At 39.7% G+C, this 27,550-nt stretch overlaps 1 protein-coding gene and 1 long non-coding RNA gene across 4 annotated transcripts; one reads left to right on the top strand and one right to left on the bottom strand.

The window, feature by feature from the left end:
- Window positions 1-6,647: 6,647 nt before the first annotated feature.
- Window positions 6,648-17,434, bottom strand: LOC146273962 (uncharacterized). Of its 2 annotated transcripts, none has more exons than XM_084704455.1 (2): window positions 17,363-17,434; window positions 6,648-8,461 (listed from the first exon to the last, which is right to left on the bottom strand). In XM_084704455.1, exons 1-2 carry the CDS (start codon window positions 17,421-17,423, stop codon window positions 6,696-6,698), a joined length of 1,827 nt encoding a protein of 608 aa, XP_084560581.1. In that variant the 5' UTR covers window positions 17,424-17,434; the 3' UTR covers window positions 6,648-6,695. The 2 variants fall into 2 exon arrangements, with proteins under 2 accessions (XP_084560581.1, XP_084560582.1); XM_084704456.1 differs by lacking the exon at window positions 17,363-17,434 and adding an exon at window positions 12,025-12,197.
- Window positions 9,606-11,492, top strand: LOC146273963 (uncharacterized). 2 transcript variants are annotated; one of them, XR_014766535.1, is made up of 4 exons: window positions 9,606-10,490; window positions 10,579-10,640; window positions 10,962-11,030; window positions 11,122-11,492. It is a non-coding gene; the product is annotated as an uncharacterized LOC146273963 (long non-coding RNA). The 2 variants fall into 2 exon arrangements; XR_014766534.1 differs by lacking the exons at window positions 9,606-10,490; window positions 10,579-10,640 and adding an exon at window positions 10,734-10,817.
- Window positions 17,435-27,550: the final 10,116 nt, after the last annotated feature.

Genomic DNA, 27,550 nt, shown 5'->3' with positions numbered 1-27,550 from the left:
GTCGTATTTCTGAACGCACAGACATATAAAGGACATATCTGGTTTCGGCAGAGTCTTGGGTCTCGGAAAATATCTTTATTATTTGGATTGGACGTATAGTTTTGCATCTACGTTAACTTGTTTGAGGTGTGGATTCTTGCTAAATTTCTGGTAGTCTCTGCCCTCAGCGCATTAGCAGCCATAGCTGCACCATCACCGTGGCAACGACACAAACAAGCGCCAGTCTCTTACACAGGTGATTGGTATTAGCTGATTAGTGGAGACACAAGACAAGCGATTCAGTCAAGTCGTCTCATTAAAAGACTAAGAGCACTACAACACAACTACTACCACTACTTAGTGATGGGCAAATCGAGGCTTTTCGAAACACCGAGACAATTGAAACATTTGAGTCGGGGCCTTTGAAACGCTCGAAACCTTTACCCAACAGCGACATCTGCTGGCATTTACGAGTATGGCATAACGAACAGTTTTATAGCTAATTCCACATTGGTTGTGTAATCTTGTTAGGGGAGACCAGATCAAAGTGCTCCCACACATGGGACCTTTGTCTCTTGTTGGCTCTATACTACAAACTATCTACACTATTTATCTGAACTATCTATCAAACTATCTATCAACTAATACTGAATATAAACAAACTATGGAAACACACAATTAACTAACTAAGGCAGCACTAAACTATGAATAACTACACTGAAGCTCATACGGATAATATCTATACATATATTTTAAAAAATTTAAAAAAACACACAACAGCACACAAACAGACAAATGAACAAACAGGATTTCGCTAATGGCACACAAGTAACTCACTTTCTCTAACGTTCTCTAACTGTCTCAATCTCTCTCAAACTGTCTCAAACTCTCTCAATCTCTTTCAAACTGTCTCAAACTCTCTCACTCTCTCTCAAACTGTCTCAAACTCTCTCAAACTGTCTCAAACTCTCTCTATATTTCTCAAACTGTCTCAAACTCTATCTCTCTCAAACTCTCTCAAACTCTCACAAATCTCTCAACCAATGTCTCACTCATTCAAAACCTTTGGCTTTGCCGCCTCATTTTATACCCCGACACATCAGTCTGTTGGCAAGTTTGGCACAGGTTTCGTTCAAGATCACGTCACAAAACGTTTCGAAACATTTTGCCACGTGACCGGAAGTGTTTTTAAAACCCGTCTCGAAACGTTGTTCCGATGCAGTGAGTGTTGAATGTGTCGGGACAGTATCGACACTGTAGTACCGAGCAGCCCATCACTACCACTACTGATACTGCTATATCTTATGCCACACTACAACTACTAATTCTGAAGATGCTGCTAATATCTATTTTGCTAACTACTATGATAATGCTACTGTTTTGTTCTACTACGCCACGGACTGCGTTCACTTGACCATGAGAAACCCGATAGCAATTGTCAGTTTATACCAATAATACGATTACTCCGTTTACATGTGTAATTAGTTATGCGATTACTCAAACACGTCTAGGCCTACATGATTCTTTTTATGAATCGTTATGCTCCACAGACAAAACTTGCACCCTCATTCTTCTGCAACAAAGTGTCGCCGTGTCTTCCTGTATCAGCCCTACTGCTGTATGTTTCCTTTAAATCAAAACATTGAATCCTACTAAGAAAGCCGAGTAAACGCACTCAATGATAGGCTACATCTGCTACTGATATTACTATCCCAACTATAATTTCAACTGTTAAAACTACAATATTCTTGTTACAACGATAGCCAACTTCTTCTTCTGTTTAACAGTTCAACTTTCAGCTTCTCCCGCATTGTAGGTAATTTAAGCTCTTATAGCTTTGTTGATGCAGTTCAGCTTCCACACTGCCTCTTGAAATTAAACTATTTCTTCGATTGCTTCACAACGTTCAAACGTATTCTCCCGCATAGTTTTTAAGCACTGAGCTTCGTTAGATGATGCAGTTCAGCTTCCACACTCCCTCTTTTGTGTAAGTCATACATTTGTTGAATTAATTTCAGCTTGAGGGTATTTTCTCATTTCTGTATTTTCAGGCATTTAAAAAAATATATTCAGATTTCAGCATTCCAACGCATTTTCAGCAGGAAATGCATGTTCTAGTTATTATTTATCTTCTATTTCTTCCGTGGCACCTTTCAGCGCCTTCAAATCTTCAGCTATTTAAACCATTCAACTATCAAAAAATTCAACTTTGTTGCACGAGCATTCTTTGTTAGCTACAAACTTCTGTTGGGCGTCTAGCATATGGTCTAGCTGGCTAATTGTTACTAAGTAACAACTTTGTTGCAGGAGCATTCTTTGTACATTGCGAACTAACTGTGTCCGGTAGGCTTCTTCGCTATAAATAATGATGTTGCTATAAATAATGATGTAAACCGAGACCACTAAGCCCTGAAAGAAAATTTAAGGTCAAAGAAACTAAAGAAAGGTTTGAGGTTAACCTGAAAATTATTAATAAAATAGGTTAATGTAATAATAAAACTGCTAAATCTTTCTCTAACTAGGCTCCTCTATCTTGCCTAATGAAATATATTACATATATTATTAATATAATACAATATTGTGAATAAAAACAACACAGAAACAGGTGGCAAATGAACAGGCAGATGATAGCCTTGCATTGTTTGAAAAAGAAGCAGGAAACCCTATATACTATAGTATATATATATAAGAGGCAGATGTTGGATGTTGGATCATATCACACCATGAAAAACCAAAGTCCAAAAAAAGAGCAATTAGACCGTTGAAAGTGCCGTTGTAATTTTACAACCATGGGGTCTTACAGGGTTAAATGGTAGGCTACCATCTTTACGTCTTTGAAGTGTGTCATAAAAAGAAGCGTCACGTAGGCTACATTGCGAGCTCAGCTCACAGTGTCCGGTAGGCTACTCTATATAGCAAGCAACTCTAGGCTACATTCATACGTTTCTGAGCTTGCTTTAAAATAACAGAACACATGAATATATTGACGTTGATAGGCTACATTTAGATGCTTTTATGAATCAATATGTCCTACCACTTGAGAAACACGGTCCTACACATAGACAATATTAGACGTCCCCTAGCCTACAATTGACCCTTTAAATATAGGCAAGCAAAGATGGGTCTTCATAACCAGGTGCAACAGTTGCCTTGAGAGGATTAAGGAGTTGAAGAAGCATAAGCTGTGTCTTCCTTTTGTTGGGCAACCAACAAGTTGTTTATATCTGATTACAATTTCCTTTCTAGGTTTCCTACTGAGCACTGCATCTTCATGAGCTACATTTGGCCTCCTTCTCTTCCAACCAACTAGTAACACCAGTCCTTCATCTGAGTGATACATGTAATTTTTACAAAATTATTATCAAGGGAACATAATGGTCAGAACTGCAGTCATACACTTAAATGCTTTTTTAAATATGTAAACACCAGGAGACTATGGGCAGCTGGGGCAGCCCCAAGCACACCCCTACAATTTCCCCAGAAATTGTATCCTCTCTAGTTATTTTTATTTTTCGTTATTTTTGCCTGGGGTGGATGAGGTCCGCCCGGAGTTCCTTAAGGCTCTGGATGTTGTAGGGCTTTCTTGGTTGACACAACTCTGCAACATCGCGTGGACATCGGGGACAGTGCCTCTGGACTGGCCTTTAAAAAGGGGGACCAGAGGGTGTGCTCCAACTTTAGGGGGATCACACTCCTCAGCCTCCCTGGGAAAGTCTATTCAGGGGTCCTGGAGAGGAGGGTCCGTCGGATTGTCGAACCTCGGATTCAGGAGGAGCAATGTGGTTTTCGTCCTGGCCGTGGAACAGTGGACCAGCTCTATACCCTCCGCAGAGTCCTGGAGGGTACATGGGAGTTCACCCAACCAGTCTACACATGTTTTGTGGATTTGGAAAAGGCGTTCGACCGTGTCCCTCGGGGGCTCATGTGGGGGGTGCTCCGAGAGTACGGGGTACCGGATTCCCTGATCGGGGCTGTCCGGTCCCTGTACGACCGGTGCCAGAGTTTGGTCCGCATTGCCGGTAGTAAGTCGAACTTGTTTCCGGTGAGGGTTGGACTCCGCCAGGGCTGCCCTTTGTCACCGATTCTGTTCATTACTGATATGGACAGAATTTCTAGGCGCAGCCAGGGCGTTGAGGGGGTCCGGTTTGGTGACCTCAGGATCGGGTCGCTGCTTTTTGCAGATGATGTGTTCATCGGGCCGCGACCTTCAGCTCTCACTGGAGCGGTTCGCAACCGAATGTGAAGCGGCTGGGATGCGAATCAGCACCTCCAAATCTGAGGCCATGGTTATCGACCGGAAAAGGGTGGAGTGCCATCTCCGGGTCGGGGAGGAGATCTTGACCCAAGCGGAGGAGTTCAAGTATCTCGGGGTCTTGTTCACGAGTGAGGGAAGAATGGAGCGCGAGATGGACAGGCGGATCGGTGCGGCGTCCGCAGTGATGCGGGCTCTGCATCGGTCCGTCGTGGTGAAGGAGCTGAGTCGAAAGGCGAAGCTCTCTATTTACCCGTCAATCTACGTTCCTACCCTCACCTATGGTCACGAACTATGGGTAGTGACCGAAAGAACGAGATCGCGAATACAAGCGGCCAAAATGAGCTTTCTCCGCAGGGTGTCTGGGCTCTCCCTTAGAGAGAAGCTCGAGAGAAGAGAGAGAATGCTCTCCCTTAGAGAGAAGCTCGGTCATCCGGGAGGGGCTCAGAGTAGAACCGCTGCTCCTCTGCGTCGAGAGGAGCCAGCTGAGGTGGCTGGGGCATCTGATCAGGATGCCTCCTGGATGCATCCCTGGTGAGGTGTTCTGGGCACGTCCCACTGGGAAGAGGCCCCGGGGAAAACCCAGGACACGGGACTATGTCTCTCGGCTGGCCTGGGAACGCCTCGGGGTCCCCCAGGAAGAGCTGGTGGAAGTGGCCGGGGAGAGGGAAGTCTGGGCCTCCCTGCATAGGTTGCTGCCCCCGCGACCCGACCCCCGGATAAGCGGTAGATGACGTTATTTTTGCCCCCCTAAGGCCCAGTCAATATTTGGACTACATACACAACGTCGGTGTCAAAAGTTTTGTCTTGGTAGCGATTGAGTTGCTTGTATTGGGATTTACGTTCTGTTGCACAGTTTAGGAGGTTACAACGTTTTTGTGGCAAAAAGTGTCATAGTAGTATTTTTGTTAAATTTTACACTAAAAAACAGGAAGAGGGAAATGTTATGACGATATGACTATTGTGAAGACAGCCAGGTGGTGAGATTTTAATGTAGGTTGCTGTAAAAACTTTGATTTGTTTGCTACGTGAAAGCCCCGTCAACCTCCATTGACGATTGCAGACTCTTCTTCTTCAAACTGACAACAGTAACTGCGATATTGCTATATTTCTTACTTGTGACATTGGCATGTTGTGATTTAATTTGTTACATTCGATTTGAGTTTGCAAATGATTTAACCTAACTTTCGTTAGGATTAGTTAACTTAGACTCTCGCCATTGTTCTCCAGAAGCCTATCCCTCTCTCTCTCCCTTCCCCCTCCCCACGCACTCTCAACTTACCATTGTGTATTCCGCTCTCATTATAGTTTAGGACCTACTGTATGCTGTTCAACTCACTCTCAACTAACCTATAACTTCTCTGGTATTTGGTCATTATAATTATATTTTCTTAAATAAATCATTGTGCATGATACTTGCATTATCCCTCACGTTATCTGATCTGCTCTACTTTCATAGAATTCACTACTTAAGATTATAGACTGATTATTACGAAGGCTATTATTCAATAAGGTTTCCTCAGTCCATTTAACAATTATGAGGTGGTGCCCCCCAGAACTAGATACTTTATAATAAATTAAGTATTGCTAATCTTAACCGAGAAAACCCCACTACATATAATAAAAATACAATACATGTGTACAGTGTAGTTAAATAGTGAGTCACCAGACTTCCTGAAATTATTATTTTAAATATTTTATTAATCATTTTCAGCAGGCAGACCTTTCTTCAGGTGAGTATATATTCATGTTACACCTAACACAATACACACAGTTAAAAACCAAACAATACAAAAAAACTGTTTTAAATTGTTACGTAACCATTCATTTCTTATGTCAAACTTCAGTTGAGACAAAGTGAATTACATTATATAAATTACTAATACATTGTTTAAAGTATATCTCACACAATTGCAATATGTAATGGGATGAATGCAAGCTTTCAGATTATATTCTTCATTGGAATTTACTTCTTTAAACTAGACAGGTTTGGTAGTCCCAGAATATAATTATAATAGAGTAGATCCACTACACTACTGATATTGCAAACAGGAATATATTAAAGGCAGGGTAGCCAATGTTGATAAGAAGCACTTTGTCATATTTGCAGACAGTAACTTCACGTCTTGATAGCAACCAATATATCTAAAGGTTTGATGGTAATATGAAATCATTCAGAAATCTGTGGCCATCGCAATATTGTAATAAACACAGACGATCATTAAGGGGTACCCTGACTATTGATTGGACGGGCTACCTGTTTGTTTACCTTCCTACCTGCGCGCACTCTGCCCCTCCACTCAATGGTTGTTACTGTAGTTTTGTGGGAGTGGCTTTGAAGGGAGGAGGTGGGATATTTAGGTTTGAATCGTGTCAAAAATAAGCTAAAATAGCTAGCTTCATGCAACTTGCCTAACCTGCCTTTAATAGAAAAGAAAAACACTTTCCACTTAACTGTAAATATTTATTTCTTCTTCTGATTTGTGTTTGAGAAGAAAACACCGACACGATTACCAACCCATGTGCTGAGAACACCTGACATTTTGGAAAATGTTGCAGTTGTCCATTGCTTTATATTATTCTGTTCATCAGGGAGGAGTTCCTCATTATTAGATACCTTCTTAAGCAACAATGCTCCTTCCCGGCATCTCCCTAATTCCTGAATTCGCTCCAGGAATCCCGGCTTGCATTCTTGTTTCTCAGACTCAATCATCAGATCAATGTAGTCGGGGGCAGACAACGGGTTTGGTCGAAGGGCAATCTCACCAAGGCGTTTCTGAATGTCCGATAATTTCTTTATGTCATCTAACACTTTTTGTTGTGTATTTCTGTAATCTTCTTCCAGTTGTTGAAAAATTTGAGCTGCTGTCACAGTTTCGCCGCACGCCTTTACATACTTGTCCTTCAGATCTTGATATGTTCTCTTCTCTTTTGTTGTGCTGTAGACAAACTTGTATGGCAAATTGGAATGATTGCTCCAGTGGCATTTTCCTGGGCAGTTGATGCAATTGCCATTAGTCATTGCACAGCAGTGCATTTTGTCACTATCATTGCTATAAGCACAGTTTTCATGGCAAGTGAAGTTGCAATTCCTGCATGTTGTGGTGTGGATTCCAGTTCCAAGTTGAACTTTTTCTATTTTAGGGGTGTTCACCTCAAATTCAAAGTCTTTGTTTTGCTCAGCATGATCCCAATGGGTCTCTAATGCCTTCTGTATCTTTTTTAACTCGTCCAGACTTGCTAGCCCCATTTGGATAATTGGTTGCAGTCCTTCCACAGTTGTTTCCAGTTTCTTGCGCTCTTCCAATACCTCCTTTGTCAGCTGCAGACTTCGGGGTCCCATAAAATCTAACTGGGAAAAAAACCTTTTTATGCTGACAGTGCCCATTTTCCAGAACATTTCATCAAAATGTTCTTCTTCATCCTCATCATCTGTCCCAGCATCCTCACCATCTGCCCCTGCCTTATTAGCAGCAAACAAGGCAGAGTTGTTGAATTTGAGGCAAATAGGATTGCCTTTTTTGTTTCGGGCACATGGAACATTTGCTTCTTGAATAGCTTGTAACACCTGTGGAACCTTCCCATCAGCAAAGGTAGCAAGGAGAACAATGTTGTCTTCAATGTCTTTTCCAAAAATGGAAAGAATCGAATCAAAAATGTACTTCTGAGTTGCAGAGAGTCGTGCCAAAGCGGACTGGATCACAAATCCCACCGCATCAATGCTACTAATGCCATCTTTAGCAGAAAATAATTGTCTCACCATCTCAACAATTTCTTTATCCTTTTCAATGCCTCTTGTGTCCCCAAATCCAGGGGTGTCTATGACAGTTAAAGAAAAGTCAATTGCAAAATCCTTACAGTGATTGATTTGATAGGCTGTAATCTCAGAGGTCTGACTGTGAGCCTGTGATTGATCGGACTCCTTAGGTACCAGTTCAAATCTGACTGGATCCTCTCGTTTCACTCCCAGGATATAGTTGATCATCGCATTGATGAGTGTTGTTTTCCCTGAGCCTGTTGCTCCCACAAGCATTATGGTTTTGTGTTTTCCTGTTACTGGTTCTCTTCCAAAGCAACATTTACGATAAACTCCAGTGTTGATAACAGACATATTTAGATTGTAAATCTCAATTTTATTCTCAATTCTGGACAACTTGTAAAGAGGCGTCTTCTCTGAATTCGATCTGGTAATTCGCTCCATGGCTGTGGTTTTCTTTGAATGGGTTTTTCCTGCAGAGAAATAACATTTTTAACACTGGTGAATACCAACTACAAAACTATTTTCTTGAATAATTAAGGTATAAAACATGTTTCATATTCTGTGGATCACATGAGTTTACACAGATCACTAAAACAGCCTTATTTATTAACCTGGCATCTGCAATTACTGCCCCCCTCATCCCAAGATAATGTTGACAAACTGAGATAGTGTTGACAAATGGGCCCCGGGGCAGAATTATTAAAGACTTTTGTCACTGTGATGGGAATGAACATTAACTAAGGTGGGCAGGGTTTTTGTGAAAGGTCAATTACTTAGTTTTTATGCATCTATGTGAGAAATACCAGTGAAAGTCTAACCGAATTGTAGACAAGCAGAATTACATGTAGATGTATGGTTTTAAATTTATATCTTCATAAATCAGAAGCATACATACTTATTTAAAATATATAGAAATATCAGTCAAAAGTACACACATGAATACTTTTGTCTTTCTCCAAATATTTGATATTAGTTAAAGGTTTGGAGGTGATATACTTAAACAAATTAACCCAGATGGGGCCACAAGCAAACTTCTCAATTTTTCCAGAAATGTTACCGTCTCTAGTTTATATTGGAGCAGGCATTTTCACATTTAGTTGTTTCTGACAATGTTGGGGCATATAAAAGGTGCAGGTAAATACATTGATTATTTGAGCCTATTGCCTTAAGTTCTAAGCTGATCCTGTTTTTTTATAACCATTATGTTTTTATATTCAATTGGCACTTTTTTTGTGTATAATACTACTATAGAGCTCTGGAAAAAATTGAGAGACCACTGCACCTTTTTCTTTGATTTTTAAAAAAGTCGATTTTGTGAGGAACAGAAGGGTCAAATTTAAGAGGCCACTTCCTCACTCAAGATCCTCCTTCTTGACTTTTTTTAAAATAAAAGAAAAAGATGCAGTGGTCTCTCAATATTTTCCAGAGCTGTGTATAATATATTTGATGGGAATTACTACTGTAGTTCTGATGTGTTAACAGTTCACAATAGACAAAGACAAAGAACAGAATTGTTCTTTTTTTAATATCTTTACTTCTTGTTGATTAATTTAATTAGGTGTTTAAATATTGATTATTACAAACATGGGGAAAATTTATCGATGACCCGCCCTAATATATACATTATTGAACTCTAAAAATACCTAAATGGACCAGAATGACTAATACATTTTGGTCAAATTATCCCTTCTCAATGTGAGAAATGCGTGAGACTTGAGAGTACTGGGAGTGTTTAGATATCGAGGGGTGACCAAAGTGCACACAACAGTGGTTGATAGATCATGTTGTAGGCTTGAATTCATTGATTAGTGGGAGCGGCCATGGATCAGGGGGTAGAGTCAAAGACTAATCGCAATGTTGGTGGTTTGCCCCCCGACTCCTCCAGGTCATGTGTCGAAGTGTCCTTGACACTGAACCCCAAGTTGCTCGTGATGGACAGGCCAGCGCCTTGCATGGCAGCTCTGCCTCTGTTGGTCATTCTCACACTGTGTGTGAATGGGTGAATGAGAGGCAAAACATTGAAAGTGCTTTGAGTGCTGCTAAGATAGTAAAGCGTTACATAAATACAGACCATTTATCATTTATTTTGTCCTCATTGTGCAGAGATTCATCCACAGAATAATGGGTTCTGTAGTAGTTTGTAGGACCAAAAAGTATACTCAGTTCTATTTATATTGTATTCTAAAAGTATGTCAGCCAAGAGGATGTGTGCTCTTAGATGGGGATAGTGCAGCGTTTAGAGAGGTGGTTGCACTGAACTCTGGATATGAAATTGTTAAACTGGAGTATATCACTCATATCAGATAGTAGAGCTGATTAATTTACTTGTAGCTGGTTGTAATTTGTCATTGCTATGAGCGAGGGGGACGACTTCAGGAGGACTTCACTCCTGCTGAGGAGCTGGCCCTCTCCAGCTATCAGGGTCGCCCCATGATGGAAGGAGTGGAAGGGGGCATTTCTTCAGACCCTGGTGGCAGCTGCTCAGAAACCCAGAATTATGTATGTTTCAAGTAATCTCTGTGACCATGTTTATGCAACAATTATTGATGAATATTGTAGTAGTGAAATGTATTACTGTTCTCTGCAGTGACAGGAAATACAGTGGGGTTGCTGCCACCACCCACTGTCGTCCCACTGTGCCATACAGAGGTAACAGTGAAACTAATAGTCATACGCCAGTATGTATGCCATATGTGGTTGCTGAATATTGATCAAATGTACCATTTACTTTCTCAGGTGGAGGTCCTAGATGATCAGGAAACTGTGTCTGCCTGCTCATTTTGGGGGTACACCTTTGAGTTTTATTTACCACTTGCAACACAGATGGTGAGAGTGTGTGAACTTGTGACTGTGATTGAAGTGTCTGTAATGACTTACTAATTGTGGTGGTCTCAACATAAGACACAAGTCCTTAAAGTGCTCATTTCAAATATGACTCAATTGATTAAATTTCTATGGTGTTGAACTCAGCAGGAAGAGGAACTTCTTCCTCCTCCTGAGCCTAGGGCCTCCACTTTAAGGCCAAGACAAAGACACAAGGTATAAGCAAAAAACCACAGTAGTCAAATGGACACCTTCAACTTTCTCCAAGTGTGCCTTGCAAAGGGACAATGTTCTTCATTTGTTTCAGGTTGGAGCAGACAATGTGAGGGCCCTGTATAAGAGAACCCTGGAGCTCGATTATAAGAGGCTTTTAATTAAAAAAACAAGGCTGGAGACAGAAAAACTGGAATATGAGAAGAGATCGTACATGACTGAATGAACGACACTAAACTTAGTTACACTGACATATTTTTCCTGTTCCTAGGGGAGGGAGAACACATGAGGATGTATTTGTTAAACTTTTGTGTATGTTTTGATATTTTTATACCTTTTTGTGGCTTTTTTATTGTGCCTTTTGAATCTTTTGTGGGGGTTTTCACCACTTCTCTCTTTCAATGTCCTAATTATTATTTTTGAAAAATGCTATAAAAGTGAATAAAACATCAAAAATCAATGAAAGTAGTTAAATGATCATTTATGTATCACTTGTGAAGAGCCTTGTACAGATACCCATTGTTCTTTTTGGTTTATAAGGTTTTGGTTAAAAGAAACCCCAATTTCTGATATGGAAATGATTAGAAAATGGGTCAAAGCAACCCAAGGACAAAAGGGTTAAGGGGAGACACAGTGAATAGGGATAACATACAACATGAACCCTCCGAAGTTGATAACTAATAGTAGGTCAAATCATGTTTTCATTACTAGTTTCCTGTAAATGTAGGCCTATGTTTAAATGAGCAAATGATGAAGTTGTAAAATATGATATTCTTTGCATACATTTCCAGAACAGAAATCAGAACATTGAGTGAAAAACCTTCTTTCATTTTGTCAATATATTAGGAGTCCAAAGTTTTTACAAAGGGCACTTTGCATATCTATTTTTCATCACTCCATTAATCAGAATATGGTGGCAACAGCCATTAAATAAAATCTACTATGAACGGTGACAACATTATCGTCAAGAATGAGTTAATGGGCGGGGTTTTTATACCGGTTGATCTCTGATCTCCAACTTATCCTGCTCCCGACCAGGTTAGCCGTTCAGCATGTGTTACCATGGCGATCTACCCCGGTAACAAGTGATCCACCGTCGTAGTACAGAAAACCCTGGGTTGAACCTGAAGTTACCTCGCTAACGCCAAATCTTGATTCGTAGTACAGGCCCCAGGTCCCTCCTGGTGTTGGTACAGGAAAGAGGGGGGGTCACATGGCTGAGCGGTTAGGAAGTCAGGCTATTAATCAAAAGGTTTGTTGGTTCGATTTCCGGCCGTGCAAAATGACGTTGTGTCCTTGGGCAAGGCACTTCACTCTACTTGCCTCGGGGAGAATGTCCCTGTACTTACTGTAAGTTGCTCTGGATAAGAGTGTCTGCTAAATGACTAAATGTAAATGTGAAAAGCAGAGGAGAATGGGAAAACAACTAGGGCCTCATTTACTAACATTGCGACCGCAGCTTAATCTGCGCCATTGCCCAACCGCAAATAGCGGACGGTGTATTTCCGCATTTTGCGTGGTATTTATCTACCAGATCCTCGTCGGGTAGTCAGCGCCCATTAGTGTTAATTAGAGCACCGTTAAAGGATGGGAAAATTGCCTGCATGTTACTGTCACCGTGGGGGATTCGAGGAAAAGAAAGAAAAAAGTTCAGCGAACAGGAGCTAGAAATATACACACCCACTTTCCCTTATACCCTCCCAGCAGTGGTAATCTGCGCTGTCTTTGTAAATACGCTTGAGATGTCGCTCGCTTATGTCTTTTCCCGCTATTTCACGCCTAAAATAGGCGCAATCCTGTTAGTAAATGAGGCCCCTAGTATCCATAAACATTATGGAAACTTATGATAGGAAGTTTCAAATGTATCACTGCAAGTCAAGTGAAAGTTTGCTGCAGCTAATGCAAAGAGTGTGAGCACAGCTAAAAAACTTTAAATACATCAGCAAGAAATGGATGAGGGGCCTACATGGGGAGCAGTTGTGGTTAACTAGGCTGTGAACAGGAATGGGTAGACAATGGTATGCAGGATGGACATACAAAAAACTAGGATGGCTCACATACGTGTCATACATAGTGACGGCTAGCGGTGATATTGGGCGGGTGGGCTAAAAAAGTGTAGACAATTATACATTCATCAATAGTTCCCGCGTCAGCAAATGCAGAATTACATCCTAGATACCAAAGCGCACAAAATTGTCTCCTCCAAAAAGGAAACAGAAAAGCGAATTTTTAACTACACTGGCCGTTAGCCAGTCCTTGCTTTCATACCAAATTCGACAAAACACTTTTGATGTTTGTCATTTTGAGTAATTTTAACCTTTGGACTGTGTGTCCCAAGTCACTTTACCTTTCCTTTCTACCTTTACTTTTAAAGAAAACAGAGGACAAAGGAAATAATCCATCTGATCCAAAATAATGCTAACACCAGCAATGGCAACAATCACGTTCCCCACTCCATCACACACAGTAGCCCCTAGCACCTGACTGTCTATAAGTCTGCTGTCATTGGTCAAAAAAGTTCATGGCCTCTGTAGGCTGAATTTAGCCCAAATGGGCAACAACTCAAGAGGGCATGCCAGACATTCAGATTTTATATGATGTTGGTAAATAGGGGTTTATAATAGACATTTATAACATTTTACAATGCATATCTTTGCATATCAATGCAATTTTCTCTAAATTAGAACCATATATATCCATTCTGTAACACTTCAATACCAAACTTTCCAGTTTAATTCACACCTATGTCCTGGAGGTTTTTGATGAGGGGTCTAAATATCATGATTGCATTTTGCCAGTACCACACCCATTCAAGGCAAGGTGGGAAGCAGGGCTTCAAACCATAATTTAAATCGGTTGGTTCCATGTAGAACCTGTATTTAACGCATCCAGATTTACATTCCACTTTAAAACTATTGTTCCCAAACTGATTTGAACCAATACCAGTACCGGTTAATAACGTTACATGAAGGGCTGTGTGGTATTACAGTATATAGAATGCAGAATAGCTTTCTTTTGAACACTCAAAATGTGTTTATATTTTCCTCTACAGTATAGGCTATAGTCTCTATCAATGTCACAAAGCATTACTAAACCGCATTGCATAACAAACCAGCAGAGCTGTTCCAATTTGAGTTTGGCCGAAATCCACCGTGGTAATCGGTTTGCAATTGTGGTGAATCACAGAACTAGGTGTGACCCTTAATGCTGAGTTATAACAACAAAAAGCATGGAGGCCTGTCCGTGATCTGCAAAGCAAACTTTAAGGGTTAAGTAAAAGAGCTGGATAGATATTTCCAAAAAGTTCTCTTTACATCAAATCATATCTATCCAACTTTCATAAGGTTGATGTTTAAGACCAACATATATACGTCATCTGGTGGCAGAGGGTTAGAGAAACCACACCACATTTCACTTCTTTTTTTTTTTTTTTACAGTTGTGTAAGGATGCTATTTATTGACTTTAGCTTTGCTTTTAACACTGTAAATCCCCCCAAAACTAGTATGCAAGCTAGACAGCCTTGGCTGTAAGATGTTAGCGACACACAGATTTCTGGAATTATAGATTGATAGTGCAGTGCCTGTGATGCAGCAGATGATGACAGTTTTTCTCAGTGGCTTTGGTACCTGCGTTCCTCATATCACATTTGAAATTCTCAAAAGTGCTTGTTCAACCTCCACATCGTTGTCACTTATGCACATCATAAAAGCAATTGCTCATTCTTATGAACAGATTTCCAATGCTCTGGTACATTCATGCGAATGATTATGTAGCCTACAATTGTCTGTTGTTTCCTACATTATCAATTGCTTATGCCATGTTGATCCAAATGTATCATATAGCTTTTTTGTTAAATAGTATTACCTCCACAAACATCTAGTTCATTACATAAGAAAATACATGAACAATGGTTGAGCGAGTTGTCATAACTGTAGGCATAATTTTTGGTTTGTGTAGCTGGTAGTCTAGTGGTCGCGCTTGTGGAGTCAGAGTTGCAGCTGCACTCCAATAATGCGTATTTAGCTCTAGTAAGTGGGTCCAGAGTGCCAATTATACAATGACAGTCGGGGGGGTCAACTTCTTCTCCAGGGCATAAAGTAATATTTACGATTAGAGGTAAGAACGATATATAAATGTATTGACCTCCCCTCTTTTGGGGGGGGGGCAAGTCTTAATTAGGGGGGTCAAGCCCCCCCGTAATTTGAACCCTGAGTGGGTCTGTGCTGGAAACTTCACATTCCTACTTTACTTTGAAATCGTGGATTATAAACTTGAACATGACGCCATAACAACCAATTACAAATTGATTTGCTTTAATCTCTGAAGCAGTTTAACCTTGACCCTCTACTAGTAGGCTACAACTGTAGCTACTGTAGTGTAGTACAGTATGCTTTGCTTTAATTATTGATATGTCCCCTTCAGTGTTGATTACATATTGTAAATATATCCACTGCATATTGCAATCTGTTTCCCCTCGATCTGGAGGTATTGCTCCAAAAAGAATCACTTACACTAACTGGTACAGTATGCTTCTTATACAGCAGTTTACAGTCATACCCGCTATACAAAGAAGCAACGCTTGACAGACTAACAACGGTAACTAAGGTAGGGTTGGCTTTTGCGAAAGGTCAATTGTGTCCGAGTATTCCTGCTGTGTTCCTTTTTGAAAGTTAACTCTTTTGATTTAGTTGATCCTGCCTGCTCATCTCGTGGGTCCTCCGCACTCACCCCATAAAGTATTTTACTTTTTAAAATGTATTTAAAGACCAAACAAGCTGTACTATTCAGAAATTTGTTTTTATAAGATTTAGATGCTCTATATAGTTTTTAGTACATACTATTTAATTCAATAGTATGTCTGTAAATAGTGGTTTCTACGGAGCCCCTAAAGAGACATAAAAAATAAATAAAAAAAAATGTAAAAAAATAAAATAAAAATCAATACGTTTCTCGTGCGCACAAGATACTTTCTGGTGCGCACGAGATACTTTCTGGTGCGCACGACAAAGTATCTTCTCAGACACTGTTACTTGTAGGCGAGGTGGAGGCTCGAAAACCACATTATTTGGTGGCCTTTGGATCACCAATAAAAACTGTGCGAGTTGCAGCATATTGCTGCTGCCATCAACTGTGCCAGCGATACCCCGAGTCGAGATACAATTTGAAAACAAAAGCGTTTTGTTATGAACAGTATTAAAGTTTGAAATGATAACGAGGACGTAAAGTGTTGCGATTGCGCCGGGGCTTATAACTGTATTTCCAGTTTTTTACATGATGATATATTAAATACATATATTTAGTTATACACTGTGTTCTGCAGTTATCTAAAGGTAGGATGTATAATGTTATCCTGTATTTCATGCAGTCAGGGCATCTCCTGCACCCATAGTGAACCATGTGATGTTGAGACAGCCACGTTTATAAATGAGACCCCTGGTCAAGACGGGTGTATCCCTTGTGCCAAAACAGACAACACAACTTCAAAATTCGTTTTTAATGTCTTTCTAGATAATATAGTGGTGACGACTCGCAAGCAAACATCCTTAAAAGTCATTTCCACGCATGTAACAGCAGATCTAATGCACGCTTCTGTGCATGCGGTATCCACCAGATACTTAAGCGTGGTAACGAGAAAGTTTCTGGTGCGCACAAGAAACTTAATGATATTTATTTTTTTTTACATTTTTTTTTTTTCATGTCCCTTTAGGGGCTCCGTAGGTTTCAAATGAACAGTTTTACAATAAGCGTTTTTTAAATGCCATTTTCTCTAAATTAGTTCATCTCAAACTTTGAGCCAGAAATATCCACTTCAGTAGGAAACATTCCTGTTTTTTTCCTGTTTAAATCCTGAAGGTTTTTGAAGAGAGGTGTTTTTAGACATCTTTCATAGTCTAACATTTTGTTCTTAAAAACAAGTTAAACACTTTTTGTTTTATTTAGCTGTTGACTCAGGGATTAAAATACATCCCAAATTTCCTCTGTAAAAACCCTGCACTATAATATGTCAACCAAGGGAATTTTGAATCTGGCTCAGATTTCTGTTATGGAAATGTGTGCAAATAAATGCATATTTAATTAGATGGTGCCTCACTCACTGATTATTTGAAAGTTAAAAAAATGTAATACCATTATGAAAACAAATGGTCTTACTTTTAGTAATCAACTGGGGAAGTATCGTGGTGAGATCTATTAGTTAACATGTTTACCATATTTAACTTTAGTATCTGACCACAAATATACATATTTGCATTCCAATTTCACTTATTCAGTAAGAAAAATTAAGTAAATTAGAAAAGAGAACGTTGAGAAAGTGTCAGTAGAAATTGCCACTTACTGTGCTTTGGATCCAAGTAGACTGGTGCTGAATGATGGTAACATACACCTCTTATATACATACACCACACTATAAACCACACCTCTTATATACATACACCACACTATAAACCACACCTCTTATATACTTCACATCTCATTGGTTTTGGTCAAACAAGCCTGCTGATGTAATCTCTCACATGATTAAAAACATCATAGTCAGCCCATTTCTCTGAAATGCAGAGGTTCTCAGTTTGAAACTGAAACTATACCTTTCGACCCTGCACATGATTAAAAAAAAACTCAGAATGTGTTTTATTGTTACAAAGTGTCTAATTTCTTCACCATTGCCCCTTCTGCTCCCTGTCATATTTAACCTCACATATCATTGGTCTTGGTCAAACAAGCCTGCTAACGTTATATCTTGTATGATCTTTAAAATCATTGTCAGGCCATTTCTCTGAAATACAGAGGCTCTCAGAATGAAACCTAAACTGGTTCTAAAGGGAGTCAGGTGGCTGAGCGGTGAGGGAGTCGGGCTAGTAATCTGAAGGTCACCAGTTCGATTCCCCGGCCGTGCCAAAATGACGTTGTGTCCTTGGGCAAGGCACTTCACCCTACTTGCCTCGGGGGGAATGTCCCTGTACTTACTGTAAGTCGCTCTGGATAAGAGCGTCTGCTAAATATGTAAATGTAATGTTCTACTTTTTGACCCTGCACATGATAAACGAGTCATGGGATAAGCCAAGGTGTTTTATTGTTACAAAATTTGTAATACCGGGCACCCTAGACTTTCTGTTCCCTGTTGGCTACTTCAGGAGATTGATTGACTTTATTGTCCACAAGGGCACAGTGCCTGTGATGCAGTTGGTGATTAAAATGTCATGGGATAAGCCAAGGTGTTTTATTGTTACAAAGTTTGTAATACCGGGCACCCTAGACTTTCTGTTCCCTGTTGGCTACTTCAGGAGATTGATTGACTTTATTGTCCACAAGGGCACAGTGCCTGTGATGCAGTTGGTGATTAAAATGTCGGTGAGGCACACACACAAATTCCTGGAACTATACATAGATATATTGCCCAGTGCCTTTAGTAAGGTCGCTGACACACACAGATTTCAGGAAATATATATAGGGCACAGTGCCTGTGATGCAGCAGGTGAGTAAGATGTTAGCGACACAGATTTCTGGAATTATAGATTGATAGTGCAGTGCCTGTGATGCAGCAGGTGATGACAGTTTTTCTCAGTGGCTCTGGTACCTGCGTTCCTCAAATCACATTTGAAATTCTCAAAAGTGCTTGTTCAACCTCCACATCGTTGTCACTTATGCACATCATAAAAGCAATTGCTCATTCTTATGAACAGATTTCCAATGCTCTGGTACATTCATGCGAATGATTATGTAGCCTACAATTGTCTGTTGTTTCCTACATTATCAATTGCTTATGCCATGTTGATCCAAATGTATCATATAGCTTTTTTGTTAAATAGTATTACCTCCACAAACATCTAGTTCATTACATAAGAAAATACATGAACAATGGTTGAGCGAGTTGTCATAACTGTAGGCATAATTTTTGGTTTGTGTAGCTGGTAGTCTAGTGGTCGCGCTTGTGGAGTCAGAGTTGCAGCTGCACTCCAATAATGCGTATTTAGCTCTAGTAAGTGGGTCCAGAGTGCCAATTATACAATGACAGTCGGGGGGGTCAACTTCTTCTCCAGGGCATAAAGTAATATTTACGATTAGAGGTAAGAACGATATATAAATGTATTGACCTCCCCTCTTTTGGGGGGGGGGGGGGGGGGCAAGTCTTAATTAGGGGGGTCAAGCCCCCCCGTAATTTGAACCCTGAGTGGGTCTGTGCTGGAAACTTCACATTCCTACTTTACTTTGAAATCGTGGATTATAAACTTGAACATGACGCCATAACAACCAATTACAAATTGATTTGCTTTAATCTCTGAAGCAGTTTAACCTTGACCCTCTACTAGTAGGCTACAACTGTAGCTACTGTAGTGTAGTACAGTATGCTTTGCTTTAATTATTGATATGTCCCCTTCAGTGTTGATTACATATTGTAAATATATCCACTGCATATTGCAATCTGTTTCCCCTCGATCTGGAGGTATTGCTCCAAAAAGAATCACTTACACTAACTGGTACAGTATGCTTCTTATACAGCAGTTTACAGTCATACCCGCTATACAAAGAAGCAACGCTTGACAGACTAACAACGGTAACTAAGGTAGGGTTGGCTTTTGCGAAAGGTCAATTGTGTCCGAGTATTCCTGCTGTGTTCCTTTTTGAAAGTTAACTCTTTTGATTTAGTTGATCCTGCCTGCTCATCTCGTGGGTCCTCCGCACTCACCCCATAAAGTATTTTACTTTTTAAAATGTATTTAAAGACCAAACAAGCTGTACTATTCAGAAATTTGTTTTTATAAGATTTAGATGCTCTATATAGTTTTTAGTACATACTATTTAATTCAATAGTATGTCTGTAAATAGTGGTTTCTACGGAGCCCCTAAAGAGACATAAAAAATAAATAAAAAAAAATGTAAAAAAATAAAATAAAAATCAATACGTTTCTCGTGCGCACAAGATACTTTCTGGTGCGCACGAGATACTTTCTGGTGCGCACGACAAAGTATCTTCTCAGACACTGTTACTTGTAGGCGAGGTGGAGGCTCGAAAACCACATTATTTGGTGGCCTTTGGATCACCAATAAAAACTGTGCGAGTTGCAGCATATTGCTGCTGCCATCAACTGTGCCAGCGATACCCCGAGTCGAGATACAATTTGAAAACAAAAGCGTTTTGTTATGAACAGTATTAAAGTTTGAAATGATAACGAGGACGTAAAGTGTTGCGATTGCGCCGGGGCTTATAACTGTATTTCCAGTTTTTTACATGATGATATATTAAATACATATATTTAGTTATACACTGTGTTCTGCAGTTATCTAAAGGTAGGATGTATAATGTTATCCTGTATTTCATGCAGTCAGGGCATCTCCTGCACCCATAGTGAACCATGTGATGTTGAGACAGCCACGTTTATAAATGAGACCCCTGGTCAAGACGGGTGTATCCCTTGTGCCAAAACAGACAACACAACTTCAAAATTCGTTTTTAATGTCTTTCTAGATAATATAGTGGTGACGACTCGCAAGCAAACATCCTTAAAAGTCATTTCCACGCATGTAACAGCAGATCTAATGCACGCTTCTGTGCATGCGGTATCCACCAGATACTTAAGCGTGGTAACGAGAAAGTTTCTGGTGCGCACAAGAAACTTAATGATATTTTTTTTTTTTTACATTTTTTTTTTTTTTCATGTCCCTTTAGGGGCTCCGTAGGTTTCAAATGAACAGTTTTACAATAAGCGTTTTTTAAATGCCATTTTCTCTAAATTAGTTCATCTCAAACTTTGAGCCAGAAATATCCACTTCAGTAGGAAACATTCCTGTTTTTTTCCTGTTTAAATCCTGAAGGTTTTTGAAGAGAGGTGTTTTTAGACATCTTTCATAGTCTAACATTTTGTTCTTAAAAACAAGTTAAACACTTTTTGTTTTATTTAGCTGTTGACTCAGGGATTAAAATACATCCCAAATTTCCTCTGTAAAAACCCTGCACTATAATATGTCAACCAAGGGAATTTTGAATCTGGCTCAGATTTCTGTTATGGAAATGTGTGCAAATAAATGCATATTTAATTAGATGGTGCCTCACTCACTGATTATTTGAAAGTTAAAAAAATGTAATACCATTATGAAAACAAATGGTCTTACTTTTAGTAATCAACTGGGGAAGTATCGTGGTGAGATCTATTAGTTAACATGTTTACCATATTTAACTTTAGTATCTGACCACAAATATACATATTTGCATTCCAATTTCACTTATTCAGTAAGAAAAATTAAGTAAATTAGAAAAGAGAACGTTGAGAAAGTGTCAGTAGAAATTGCCACTTACTGTGCTTTGGATCCAAGTAGACTGGTGCTGAATGATGGTAACATACACCTCTTATATACATACACCACACTATAAACCACACCTCTTATATACATACACCACACTATAAACCACACCTCTTATATACTTCACATCTCATTGGTTTTGGTCAAACAAGCCTGCTGATGTAATCTCTCACATGATTAAAAACATCATAGTCAGCCCATTTCTCTGAAATGCAGAGGTTCTCAGTTTGAAACTGAAACTATACCTTTCGACCCTGCACATGATTAAAAAAAAACTCAGAATGTGTTTTATTGTTACAAAGTGTCTAATTTCTTCACCATTGCCCCTTCTGCTCCCTGTCATATTTAACCTCACATATCATTGGTCTTGGTCAAACAAGCCTGCTAACGTTATATCTTGTATGATCTTTAAAATCATTGTCAGGCCATTTCTCTGAAATACAGAGGCTCTCAGAATGAAACCTAAACTGGTTCTAAAGGGAGTCAGGTGGCTGAGCGGTGAGGGAGTCGGGCTAGTAATCTGAAGGTCACCAGTTCGATTCCCCGGCCGTGCCAAAATGACGTTGTGTCCTTGGGCAAGGCACTTCACCCTACTTGCCTCGGGGGGAATGTCCCTGTACTTACTGTAAGTCGCTCTGGATAAGAGCGTCTGCTAAATATGTAAATGTAATGTTCTACTTTTTGACCCTGCACATGATAAACGAGTCATGGGATAAGCCAAGGTGTTTTATTGTTACAAAATTTGTAATACCGGGCACCCTAGACTTTCTGTTCCCTGTTGGCTACTTCAGGAGATTGATTGACTTTATTGTCCACAAGGGCACAGTGCCTGTGATGCAGTTGGTGATTAAAATGTCATGGGATAAGCCAAGGTGTTTTATTGTTACAAAGTTTGTAATACCGGGCACCCTAGACTTTCTGTTCCCTGTTGGCTACTTCAGGAGATTGATTGACTTTATTGTCCACAAGGGCACAGTGCCTGTGATGCAGTTGGTGATTAAAATGTCGGTGAGGCACACACACAAATTCCTGGAACTATACATAGATATATTGCCCAGTGCCTTTAGTAAGGTCGCTGACACACACAGATTTCAGGAAATATATATAGGGCACAGTGCCTGTGATGCAGCAGGTGAGTAAGATGTTAGCGACACAGATTTCTGGAATTATAGATTGATAGTGCAGTGCCTGTGATGCAGCAGGTGATGACAGTTTTTCTCAGTGGCTCTGGTACCTGCGTTCCTCAAATCACATTTGAAATTCTCAAAAGTGCTTGTTCAACCTCCACATCGTTGTCACTTATGCACATCATAAAAGCAATTGCTCATTCTTATGAACAGATTTCCAATGCTCTGGTACATTCATGCGAATGATTATGTAGCCTACAATTGTCTGTTGTTTCCTACATTATCAATTGCTTATGCCATGTTGATCCAAATGTATCATATAGCTTTTTTGTTAAATAGTATTACCTCCACAAACATCTAGTTCATTACATAAGAAAATACATGAACAATGGTTGAGCGAGTTGTCATAACTGTAGGCATAATTTTTGGTTTGTGTAGCTGGTAGTCTAGTGGTCGCGCTTGTGGAGTCAGAGTTGCAGCTGCACTCCAATAATGCGTATTTAGCTCTAGTAAGTGGGTCCAGAGTGCCAATTATACAATGACAGTCGGGGGGGTCAACTTCTTCTCCAGGGCATAAAGTAATATTTACGATTAGAGGTAAGAACGATATATAAATGTATTGACCTCCCCTCTTTTGGGGGGGGGGGGGGGCAAGTCTTAATTAGGGGGGTCAAGCCCCCCCGTAATTTGAACCCTGAGTGGGTCTGTGCTGGAAACTTCACATTCCTACTTTACTTTGAAATCGTGGATTATAAACTTGAACATGACGCCATAACAACCAATTACAAATTGATTTGCTTTAATCTCTGAAGCAGTTTAACCTTGACCCTCTACTAGTAGGCTACAACTGTAGCTACTGTAGTGTAGTACAGTATGCTTTGCTTTAATTATTGATATGTCCCCTTCAGTGTTGATTACATATTGTAAATATATCCACTGCATATTGCAATCTGTTTCCCCTCGATCTGGAGGTATTGCTCCAAAAAGAATCACTTACACTAACTGGTACAGTATGCTTCTTATACAGCAGTTTACAGTCATACCCGCTATACAAAGAAGCAACGCTTGACAGACTAACAACGGTAACTAAGGTAGGGTTGGCTTTTGCAAAAAGTCAATTGTGTCCGAGTATTCCTGCTGTGTTCCTTTTTGAAAGTTAAGTCTTTTGTTTTAGTTGATCCTGCCTGCTCGTCTCGTGGGTCTGTGTGTCGCTAACATCTTACTTGCTGACTGCATCACAGGCACTGTGCCCTATATATGATTCCAGGAATCTGTGTGTGTTACTGATCTTATCACAGGCACTGTGCACTATCTATCCATAGTTCCAGGAATGTGTGTGCGTGCCTCACCCACATCTTAATCACCAACTGTATCAATGCAATGTGCCCTTGTGGGCAATAAAGTAAATTATAAAACAATTGGGTTTTTTCGACTTAAATAGTTGTTTCTGATTGGACGAGAGACGTTTCATGAGTTGAATTATCCCACAACAATCCACTCTGACTTTTCACTCCAATAATAAATCACTCCACGATGAAACATTTGCGTTGATACAAATAAGTAACCATAACAACAGGGACGGGTCAAAGCCTCCATTTACAATTTTGAAAGACTTTAACAAGCTAACCTTTTATTTACAACAATGAGTGACTTCAATATTTATTTTAACGTATTTTAAAAATGTTTCTTTTCAGAATGTACTGTGTCAGTGTCACGTAACCGCTCACCTCATATCCCATTCTCCATTCACCTTGCTAGTCAATCAACTTCAGACGGGCTGCGGCCGACACGACAGCAGTAGCAGCAACTCTGCACATGGCCGATTATTTTCTTCTTAAAAATCTTGATTTTATTTGGGGACAATGACATGGCTCAATAGCTGGCTAGTCTTGTCGTTAAACATACTTAACATACTATAATACATAATTATAATTACTGTTTGGCGCAAATGTCAACTTTGATGCGGTCCTCTCACATCCATTTGCTATTCAACTCGCTCCACAGGCTGCGGCCATACTGTAGCCTAGTATATGGACGATATTGTTTGTGAAAATCTTGATATTGATTTTGGGACAGTGACATGGCTGGTTAGCTAGCAAATCTTATTGTCAAACATACTGTAAAATTATATTTACTGTTTGTCAACCGTACACAATGCTATTGCCTTTGAATCCTGCTAGCATAACGTTAGCTTTCGGGCTAATAGCTCAGCTGATGTTGACCACGGAACTATTTTTTCATTGCGGAGGAACAATGGCAAAATATATGTTTTTTTTTATCAATAGCTGTGTTTAAATGTTAATTGGTTGACTATAAAATTGTTTTATAAAAGCAATATAGTACGAGTGCGAGTGTTGTTGCCTACGCCACTCGGCCTCCGGCCTCGTGGCTACGGCCGAACACCACCCGTGGTATATCCCTCAACAACCCCACTCGCACTCGTACTATATTGCTTTATCAATCTCCTGAAGTAGCCAACAGGGAGCAGAAAGTCTAGGGTGCAGGTAATACAACCTTTGTAACAATAAAACACCTTGGCTTATCCCATGACTCATTTATCATGTACAGGGTCAAAAGGTAGAACAGTTTAGGTTTCATTCTGAGAGCCTCTGCATTTCACAGAAATGGCCTGACAATTATTATAAAGATAATACAATATATAACATTAGCAGGCTTGTTTGATCCAGACCAATGATATGTGAGGTTAAATATGAGGGAGCAGAAGGGGCGAGGGTGCAGAAATTACACAGTTTTAACAAGAGTTTATCATGTGCAGGGTCGAAAGGTTTAGTTTCAGTCTCAATCTGAGAACCTCTGGATTTAAGAGAAAGGCCTGACTATGATTTTTTTAATCATATGAGAGATTACATCAGCAGGCTTGTTTGACCAAATCCAATCAGATGTGAAGTTAGGTATACAAGAAGTGTGGTGTATGTATATGTGGCCCAGTAATAGTGAGACCGGACACAGGAATGTAAAGATTGTTTTTATATTTATTTGTGGGTTTGATTCCCTGACTGCACTTATTAAGAACAGTATTAATCTTTAAGCTTTAAGGAGATTTCCAAACAAAAATACTGATTTCCTCACTTAGCTACAAAATAGGCAACAGTATAAGCAACAGTAGTGGCTCTTCTGAATAATGAAAGAAAATAAACAAAAATACAATGGTTGAGCCACACATTAGTACATTGGTTAATTAAAACATTTGACAATTAACCATGTTCATGACATTTCAAATACAAACTCACTTTCTCTCCGGTGTACAGCGTACTGTACTACTCTAGTGTACTGTGCTTAATTGCTTACGCTATCCCGCTGTTCAATACGTTCCACCTTGTGGTAAGTATTCCTTCAGCTCACACGCAGTCACCATCCAGATTAAATCTACATGAATTTATAATCATCGACAACAAATATTGGCCCGTTACATTTGCAGTCTTCTCATCCACCAACATCGATAGCCCATTAAGGTAAAATAAAAGTTTTTAATCCTTATTTCTAACTTTGTCGGCAAAAATACACACCTGTATCGGAATCAAGCTCTGAAGTCTTTTACCCGCGCTAACTTTGTGACATGAAACGCAATTTCACCACCCTCGCGAGCTAAACGTGAACTGCTCTTAAGGTGACAGTGTAACCCCAACCAAGAAGCCGCTATCCAAGCAAATAAAACAATCCCTACCCCTTGCTCACCTGGCTACATTTATAAGAGGTGTATGTTACCATAATTCAGCACCAGTATACTTGGATCAAAAGCACAGTAAGTGGCAATTTCTACTGACACTTTCCCAACTCTTTTCTAATTGACTTTTTCCCCTCACTGAATAGATGAATTGGAATATAAATATGTATGTGTGTGGTCAGATGCTAAAGGTACATATGGTAAACATGTACATTTTTAGATCTCACCATGATACTTCCCCAGTTGATTACTAAAAGTAAGACATAATGGAATTTTCATAATGGAATTTTATTTTTAAACTTTCAATTAATCAGCAAGTGAGGCACCATCTAATTGGGTGTGCTTTGCCTTCGGCAAGTGCACAACCATTGTTATCTCACATATATATATATATTTTTTATTATTGTTTATTTTCGCGCCCCTAAGGCTCAGTCAATATTTGGACTACATTTTGCCTTGTTACTGACAATGATCGCTACAACTGACATTTTTATGAATGAGTGATTTTCCCCTAAATAAATGTCAAGCTTATTTAAATTTTGGGGGGCATATTTTCAGTTAACAGATGGTACTATTTGAATTGCGATTCCATCTGAGATAGCTTCTGCCGGTAACGTCATTGTTAGAATAAGTTTCAAAGGGGGTTCTTAATTAATTAATGAATGCAATATGAGTAGACTAAATGCCTGAAAATATCATCAGAAGGGAAAAACTTACAATGACGTTTAAGTCATAGAGATTAGGTCAATTTTTACACTGGTCTGCCAAATGTATTTGTTTTGATTCAACTACGAGGTTGCTGATCACCATTCCCTCTTGCATTAAGTTGAAAAACCTGTAAAATAATATTAAAAGTGTATACAATGCAATTTATCACTTACCCTTGCTAAGGCACACCATTTATACTCACTTAAAGACTTTACAGTGTTGTTGAACTGATCAAACACAACAAAAACAAATATTTTTATTAGTGCTGTCAGTTTAATGCGTTATTAACGGCGTTTACGCAAACCCAAATTAACGGCGTCAATTTTTTTATCGCGCGATTAACGCTCTTTTTGGAATAGCAAACTTTGTAGTTTTTTTCACATGCTGTTGCAACAACTACCGACGTTAGAAAAACTACAACACCACACCGGATCTAGCTAGACCGAAACAAAACCACAGGCACGCCACACATTTACAGACGCTCTTATCCAGAGCGACTTACAGTAAGTACAGGGACATTCACATTCACAACGTCATTTTGGCTCAGCCGGGAATCGAACTGGCGACCTTCAGATTACTAGCCCGATTCGCTCACCGTTCAGCCACCTGACTCCCACACACACACTTGTTTGGCTTGGGAGCCGGCTAAAGAGTAGTAGCAGAGCCCGTTAACGGATATTAGACATTCTCTGGTAGTTGGCTGACG

This window comes from Hypomesus nipponensis, chromosome 9 (assembly GCF_054491055.1).
Source record: "Hypomesus nipponensis isolate SF chromosome 9, ASM5449105v1, whole genome shotgun sequence".
Classification (NCBI taxonomy): domain Eukaryota; kingdom Metazoa; phylum Chordata; class Actinopteri; order Osmeriformes; family Osmeridae; genus Hypomesus; species Hypomesus nipponensis.
This window is presented reverse-complemented; position numbering and strand designations above follow the sequence as displayed.

Excerpts from the sequence above, each read along its gene's own strand:
- LOC146273962 (XM_084704455.1), bottom strand. The coding sequence starts at position 17,423 with ATGTATATAAGAGGTGTATGTTACCATCATTCAGCACCAGTCTACTTG. Across the intron at positions 8,462-17,362 it reads CTACTTGGATCCAAAGCACA|GAAAAACCCATTCAAAGAAA; the intron begins GTAAGTGGCAAT and ends ATTTCTCTGCAG.